This window comes from Herpailurus yagouaroundi, unplaced genomic scaffold, assembly GCF_014898765.1.
Source record: "Herpailurus yagouaroundi ecotype Mexico unplaced genomic scaffold, PumYag 250, whole genome shotgun sequence".
NCBI lineage: Eukaryota > Metazoa > Chordata > Mammalia > Carnivora > Felidae > Herpailurus > Herpailurus yagouaroundi.
The window spans coordinates 24,498,219-24,507,207 of NW_024412467.1; the positions used below are offsets into that span (position 1 = coordinate 24,498,219).

General features: G+C 35.4%; 1 protein-coding gene across 4 annotated transcripts in view; it reads left to right on the top strand.

The window, feature by feature from the left end:
• The window catches only part of GMDS (GDP-mannose 4,6-dehydratase), a 638,647-nt gene that overhangs the window by 502,561 nt on the left and 127,097 nt on the right, over nucleotides 1-8,989 (top strand). For all 4 annotated transcript variants that reach the window (XM_040460741.1, XM_040460740.1, XM_040460738.1 and 1 more), the window contains exon 8: nucleotides 4,514-4,632. In XM_040460741.1, coding sequence (XP_040316675.1) covers nucleotides 4,514-4,632 — 119 coding nt within the window. The remainder of the gene's footprint in view (nucleotides 1-4,513; nucleotides 4,633-8,989) is intronic.

The following is an 8,989-nucleotide window of genomic DNA, read 5'->3' on the forward strand; positions in this document are numbered from 1 at the left end:
ATGTATATGTATATGTATATGTATATGTATATGTATATGTATACGTATATACATATATATGTATATATGTATACATATGGTTCTAAGATTATTTTTATGACAGTAGCACATAAAGCACAAAGCACAGGACTGGAAAAGCAGCAGTCAAATAAACATAGTTAAACATAACCTTGATTAACAAATCTTGTTATTCATGGATGACAGCTCAGTTAATAAGTGTTTGTGGCTTGGATACTGAACTGGAGGTTAATGGCGAGGTGGAAGCAATTGTAGAATCCAGATTTTTAAGACAAACACACCTCACACCCCAAAAGGCATGCATGGAATCAGGTGTAGTTAGTCGGCTGTGGTGATGTACTTTGGGTGTTCTCCTTCACTGGTCCAGCTGTGAACAGCCTCCAGAGCTACCAAATCAAAGAAAGCGGAATGATCCTTCACTACCTACTTCCGCATTCATGATTTGAATAGCCAAAGAGTACATTTTGGGACAGAGTGTTTTTCCTTGAATTTTTTTTATTTTGACTTCTCTAAATTAGATTTATAGAACAGATATGTTCTGTCTATAATTATATAGTTACCAGAGAACACATGTCCAAATTTAACTAATATTTATAACCATCTACGCTTGGCCTTCAATGTCAATGGTATGGTGTCAGATTTCTTCTCTACATCATGTGCCTTAAAAGCAAAATGAATGTGAGACATGATTTGAAAACTGCACTTTTCATTCGCCATTAAGGGATATTTTTATGTTGAAGAATCTAAAGCCTTGGTACATTCCTTAACTGTCTTTCCTCCCTGTGGGATGGATTAAAAAGCAGGAGATTTTTTTGTTTGCACTGGTGATCAGGTCACGGCTGAAAGTAAATAAGTATCTGAGGAAGTGGATAAGTCAGTCATATCCTTAAAGGGCACTGAAAGAATGTGGGAAGACTCTCTTTTTTCTCCTTCATTCCTGGAGAGACAAAGAGAGAGGACTGACATCTAAAACATGTAACCTCAAAATTGTTTCTATAGTCAGACGTCAAAGCCAAGTGGCGATTTGATCACAGATTGTGGCCTTGCTGTGTTATGGGTCATATGTTCAGCATGTGAACAGGAAGGTGAGAAGTGGTGAGCTTTTGCCTCAGTTGTGCTATCCATCAGAGAATAAATGGACCAAATCAACGTGTGCAGCTGTATAAGGAGGTGAATGGCTGAGTACTTCTCACACAGGGGCCTTTGTGTCCTGGACATGATCTAGCATTATGATGGGATGCACTGGGCCTCGGCTCTGTGGCAAATTACTAACCCATTATCACACCCAAACACAAGATCATTTATCTTCTAATCCAGAATGTCACCTGTTCTTCATTTACCAGTCAATAACCATTAATTATGCTCAGTGGAAATTTAAACAAAGCCCTTTCCCTCTGTTAAAACCAGTAAACTATTCAGTAATAACAAATAAATCTTGGGTTGTATATCCTTTCCCTTCCCATTCCCAGACTGGAGTCTGGTACAATATGAACTTTAGAGGAAATGCCTAGAAATTGATAGGTCAAAGGCCACAGATAGTCTGATGGAAAAGAAAAGAGCAGATTCTTGGCACCCACTTTAGTGAAAGTGAGAGTCTCCTACTGATCCCCAGATTCCCGTCAGGGAACAAAACAAGTACCAGGGAACTCGTGCCTAGTGTTTAAAGTAATCTACCATTAACGAGTAATCATATTTTCTCCTTTTATTTTTAGCAAGCTCTTGCTTTCTTTCACACGACTAAAAATATAATTTTTTCAAAACCATTCTAGCACAACATAGTGTTTCAAAAGAAATAAGCTGAGCAGTCCTGAAAGACCTATTTTAAATGTTATTTTTAGAATGGAAATTTGAGTAAAACACGTGTAAGTGTATACACTAATCTCTCAGAAAAATGTTCAAATAGAAATTGTAGCCAGAAGCATAATTTAATTTTTCCTAAAAACTCTGAAAGTATTTTTGAAGAAAGCCAAAACAAGCATGTGTGTGTGTGTGTGCGTGCGTGTGTGTGTGTGTGTGTGCGTGTGCGTGTGTGTGTGCACACACGCGCGCGCACTCAGGGAAGATGGCAGGGTCAGCTTAGTTGGGGAAGGGTGGCCAAAGGGCAGGCTCAGTCCCAGGGAAGCCAACAATACTGTGTGCCACTGGTCACGTGGAAACTCAGTGAGATAATAGGAATTTATTTCAAGGACTAGATCTTGGGCTTTTATATGGGATCTGGAAGGAGAGGTCAGAGTTTCCAGACAAATGAGGGAAGAGGGTATTCTAAGCTGCGGGAACTGCACATGCAAGGCACAGAGACACTGGGAGGTAGACCCCCACCAGGCCTGTGCTAATGCGCATGTGCCTTGGTGCCCATTACAAAAGACAGCCCTGTGAGGACCTTCACAACAAAGGGTGCTGAGCACAGGGCTTGGCCAGCACAGCTGGGCTGCATTTCAGAACCCACTAATCCTCTCAGCCTAGAGCATTTAATAGCTCATCCCTGAGTTCAGGGAGGTACAAAGATTTTGTAAACTCTGTGTTGCATGGACTATCCCAATAAAGAAAACATCTTGCACTTTTATGTCTTTTAAAAATTGATCAAGTTTTATTACCAATACTAATTTAACAATTTTTGAAGTGTTGCTCATCAACTGTGTTCACCAACTGTGAACTCCTAATGCAAAATGAAGCTGCAGAAATTTCATTAATGTCAGCAGAACTCTCTCCTAGCCAAGACAGTTTCTTTAGCTACTTTTCGGTATATCACTGACCTGAATCTACTGCCATTGTCCCAGCCAGTGTACCCCATCTCCAAGGCATATACAATTGCCAAAGGTATCATCTTCCATAGAACAAGAATATGATTTGAAATAGTCTTGTAATAGACCAAAAATACAAAATATTCACAAGAAATAACTTAAAGGGAAAGATCATTTTTTTTATTTTTCAGAAGGATGCCACAAATTCAAATGAATAAAGAGGAATTAAACTTTTTGGGTTACATTCTCTAAGAAAAAATAAATTGCCCCATTGATTACAGCAACTTATATATCAGCTCCAATAGCAGCTGGGGAGACACCAACCAAAATAGTTTTCTTTAAATGTTACAGGAGTTTAATACACATAATATTGGGGACTGTGTTCTAATGAAGTGCCTATTACCTTTGCCCATTTTATTTTGAAAAGTGGGCGAGAATGATGAAAAAACACCTTTTTTTGGCTTGGATTTTTATTAAAGAGGCATGCTTAGTCAACTATAAGCTATGATTTTTTTTTTTAATCTGTGTCTTCTGTGCAACAAAATCACAAAAAGTAATGTACAGTTCCAAACTATAGAAACTGTAGTCCTGTATAGCTACTGATAAAAGTTACAACTGAGTGGAGCCAGGCTATGACAGTTGCCACCAGTTTGTGTCTCAGACATGCAGCTGCATTGTTGCCCAACTAGACTTCTCATTCCTGTGGAAAAAGTGCACCACCAGTATGATGCCCCCATTGAGTACCTGACCTTGAAATGCTACCTGATGAATCCTGAACTCTGGTGAAAACATTCTTATTGCCACTCAGATAACTTTTTAAAAGTGGCAGTTTTGTTCATCACATGATTCTTTTCCCATTAATGATTCTTGATTGTTTTGCTTTTTGATGTCAGCACATTGGTAAATTTCTAACCTTATCGTTAAAAATTTGGTTCTACTTTTGAGGAAAATCATCTGTCTTTAAAAAATGACTTTTTCTTACCTTCCGTCCATGATATTAAGGAAAATTTGGCAATACTTTTTAAACTCTTCCTTTCTTAAGTATATGTAAAAGCTTCTTTGCCACAGATACTTGTTCCTCTAAATTGTAGCCCAAAGACCTGCTGTGTGGGAATCAAGATGCCTAAATGTTCTCACGTCTACTGAGTCCAGACTTCTGTGTCCCGGGCATCTATACTGAGATGTTCCACAGATGATTCTCATGCACATTCAAGTTTGAGAACCACTACTGTGATGGTTAGAATATTGTGTTAAATTCATGTTCATTTTCTAGCTGTGCAGGTCAAAGAATTCATATAAGGAGAGCATTAGACAGAGGCAGCTTTTAATGCCTTAATAGCCTATGTAAGTGAACCAAAACCTAAGCCAGAGTCCATGCACTCAAATCCAAGAAAATGAAACTTAAGAACAACCAATCACAAACAGCTATCTCCACTTTTTCAAATAAGGCAACTGTGTAAACTAGAGTCAATCAAATAACTTTTTTTACTGTGCTTTAGTGTCTACTCTATGAAAACCCTACACCTACTTTCTGTTAGTGCAGCGCTCCCAACCTCCTTTGGTTTAGTTCTGCCCTATTTGAATTGATGTATGCTCCAATAAACTCTTGAAAGAAAATTTTTTTAATGTGCCTCAGTTTACCTTTTAGCAATGTCCATATCCAATTACATGCTTTTGATAACATTATCTTTCCCAAGGGGCAACTGGATGCATTCAACTTTAACTTGGATTTGCCTCTCTCTCTCTCTCTCTAGGCTATGTGGCTGATGTTGCAGAATGATGAGCCAGAGGATTTTGTCATAGCTACTGGGGAAGTCCATAGCGTTCGGGAATTTGTAGAGAAATCATTTTTGCACATTGGAAAAACCATTGTGTAAGTAACTAAGAGTTGATTTCTGGTCATTTATCAGACATTTGCTGGTTTGTATAAGTGCTTGCTATCCACCTTGGTTTTGTCTTTTTCCCTTTTTACTCTCTTGTAAAGCAAGACATTGTGTTTCAGTATGAAGCAGAGACTTTGTTCTTCACTGCCTCTTTTTTTTTCTTTTTTCAAAGTTTTAATTTTAAACTTTTTACAAAGGTTAACACATGGTTTACTGTGATTTTACTGTAGGTAATTCTACTCTTACCAGATCAATGTGATAACATTACACAGTCTTTTTTAATACTGTCATTTATATTTTAAAATTTTGAAACCATAAAAAACTTACAGAAAAATTTCAGATCCGTTACAAATGATCTTCTTTTCTTTGAACCATTAAGAGAGTAGATTGATCCATCACCCTGGACTTTGTGTGTATTTCCTACAAACAATGACATTCTCCTAAACACAATAAACCATCAAAATCAGGAAATTCACAGTGATAAATTGCTACTGTCTAATCCTCAGATCTCATTTGAGTTTTGCCAACTGGGACAATGCTATACTTTATACCAAAATGATCTGGTTTATAATCATGAATTGCATTTATTTGTTGTGTTACACAAATTTTGGAGTCAGATTTTTATTGGAATATTTGAAAGATTTGTCAGAAATCCTTTATTATATATGGAAAATTTTTCTGTCTTGGTAATTTTTTATTGTGATTGTATACATACACACACACATATAATTTGCTGTTTTAATCATTTTTAAGTACATAATTCAGTGACATTAAGTATATTCACAATGTTATGCAATAATCACCACCATCCATCTCTAGAACTTTTTGATTTTCCCCAACTAAACTCATTCAACAGTAACTTGCCATCCACCCTCCCCACCAATCCCTGGCAACCTCCATTCTACTTTATGTCTTTATGAATTTGCCTATTCTTGGTATGTCATATAAATTGAATCATACAGTATCTATCCTTTGTGTTTGGCTTATTTCACATAGCTTTATGTCTTCATGATTGATCCATGTTATAGCCTGTTTCAGCATTTCACTTTTTTTTAGGAGTGAATAATATTCCATTGTATGCATATACTACATTTTGTTTATCCATTCATCTTTTGTTGAACACTGGGTTGCTTCCAAATTTTGGCTATCATGAATCATGCTACTATGAACATGCATATTCAAATATCCACTTGAATCCCTGCTTTTAATTATGTTGAATAGTAGAATTCCTAGGTCATATGGTAATTATATGTTTAACTTTTTGAGGAGCTGCCAAAATGTTTTCCAAGATTCATTGTAGAAGTATAAAAAAAAGACTTCTACTTTGAGCTATGATAGAATGACAGAAATCATATTAAACATTCCATCTTAAAAAAAAGGGGGGAACTACATAAAATATATGAAATAATTATTTTAGACATTGAACAACAGACAGTGCAAGTCTGTGATCCCTGATAGAAAAGAAACAAATGAGGTGATCTCTGCAATCACTCTGAGCCTCTTCCTGGAGGCACAGTCTCAACCATGGAACATGGAAGAGGCACTCCAACAGAGAACAACTGTTTTGCTGAGTTGAGGAGATAGAGGACAGAATTGAGAGTATCTGAGGCACCTAACATTATGGGATAGAGTTCTAGAAAGGTGGGCTCTACGAAGAAAAAAGAACTCCAGAAATCTACATAAGGACCCCATTCAGTTTGTACTGAATAGTAAGATGTAGATATGCAAGAAGAAATTCCGTAAATTTAGACAAAGAACTACCTGGAAGCTGGGAACTGAACAACATTTCGTAGAGCTTACTCAAGTCTGGGATGCATTTGTGTTTCAGACAGCCTTATTGGAGAGACCTTGTTCATCACTCAGAGAAGCAATTCAGATTCTAGAGGGCTGTCTCAGTAATGTGACTAATCCTGAGAGTAAAGCCTACTCCAGACTTTGGCTTACAAAGTTTAAATACAGACTTCAAAAGGATCAACCTGGACACAAATAACAGCCCCTTACTAAAACAAAGCCCAACGTTCTTCAAAATAAGACAGTAAAATCTAGACTCAACAACATAAAATCCTTAATGTTCAGCATTCAATAAAAAATCAGTAGGAGTGTCAAGAAGCAGAAAAATGTGACCTATAATCAAGAGAAAAGTCAATCAATAAAAACAGTCTGAGGAATAATAAAGATGATGTTACAAGCGCCCAAGGATATTAAAACAACTATTGTAACTATGCTCAAATATTTTAAGTAAAACATGAATTTAGTGAGAAGAAAGAGGGAAATATATATTTTAAAAAATAGCCAGATGGAACTTCAAGAGATGGAAAATTAAGTATCTGAAATGAAAAATTCACTATTGGCATCAAGAACAGATTAAATATTGCAGAAAATACTGTTGAACTTTTAGTAAAAATAAAAATGATCAAAGATGAAACACAGAAATAAAAAAGACTGGAGAAAAAAATAACAGAGTCTTGGTGACCTGTGTTACAATAGCAAACAACCTAACGTGTAATTGAAGACCCAGGGGAAAAGAGGGTAGGGCACAGAGAGAGAATTAAATAATGACCAAAATTTCCTCAAATTTGGGGAAAACAATAATATCAGAGATCCTTAAGAGGCTTAATAAATCCCAAGCAGGAGAAATAAAAAGAAGATCTCACCAGGATATATCATAATCAAATTACTAAGAATAAACACTAAGGAGAAAATCTTAAAGGCAGCCACAGAAAAAAAGAGAATTATTTACAGAGGAACAAATGAAAGCAAGTTTTGTTATAAGAAACTATGTAAGACAAAAGACAATAGAGTAACATCTTTAAACTGCCAAAAGGAACCTACAACCTAGAATTCTATACCCAGGGAGACTATTTCAAAAATGGAGGTGAATTAATACTGTTTTCAAACAAACAAGGCTTAAATGTTCTATTGTTAGCAAACATTTAGGCAAAAAGAAAATGATATTAGTTCAAAGCGTGGGTCTCTATGGGGAAATGAAAATCAAAAGAAGTAGTAAATATGTAGGAAAACATAAAAGGTTTTTTCCCTCATTTTAAAATTGAAAAGGTAATTGGTTGAAAGTAAAAATCATAACATTATGAAATTTCTGATACATATAAATAAATTATATGACAACAGTGGCATAACGTATGGGGTAAGATGGAAGCATTTCATCATTATATTGTTTGTAAGATACTTACACTAGATGTGAATTGATACAAAATTATTCAGAGATAGACTGCAGTAAGTTTAAGTGCATACTACAAACATCAGAGACTACGAAAAACAAAACGAAAAATAGCAATAAGGCAATAGTGGAGTTAACACAGAATCCTGAAAAGTGCTCAGTCTAAAAGAAAGAAGGAAAAGAGGGAATGGGAACAAATACCAGATGGGATGAATAGAAAACAAGTAGTAACCATATTGATAATACATCCATTGTAAATGCTTTAAAGGCAGATTTGTTGCACTTGATAAAAAAGCAATATGCCATCTACAAGAGACACACATTAAATGTAAACACGTAAGTTAAAAGTAAAAAGAGAAAAAGAGAAAACATGCAAATACAAATCATAAGAGAGCTGAAGTAGCTATATTTATATGCAATGAATTAGACTTCATTTAATTAGAAGGAATGAGTCATTTCATAATTTTAAAGGGATCAATTCATCATGAAGACATAACAGTTTTAAATGTACATACACCCCATTACCATTACTTCAAAATACTGACAGAACTGAGGAAAAATAGACAAACTTTATGTTTGAATACTTCAGCACTCTTCTCTCCATAATTGACAGAACAAGTAAACAGAAAATCTTTAAGGATATAAAAGACATGAACAACATAATTAATCTACTTGACCAAATTGATATTTGTAGAACACACCACCCACTGAGCCCAGAACAGCAGAATATATGTGTGTGTGTATAAATATAAATATAAATATAAATATAAATATGTATATGCACACAAATACACTTGTGTGCATACACATTCACCAACATAGACCATATTCAGTGCCATAAGAGAAGTTTATAAATTTTGGAGTATTAATATTGCAAAAAATACATTTTCTGACCAAAGTGAAATTCAGTTAGAAATCAGTAACAGAAAAATATTAAAAATTCCCAAACATTTGGAACTTGAACAACACACTTCTAAATACCTCACAGGTCAAAGAAGAAATCACAAGGGAAATTAGAATATATTTTGAACTAAATCAAAATGGGAACAGCATGCCAAAATTTGTGGGATACAGCTAAAGCTGTACTTAAAGAGAATTTTTTGGCTTTGAACACCACTATTTAAGGAAGGAAGGAAGGAAGGAAGGAAGGAAGGAAGGAAGGAAGGAAG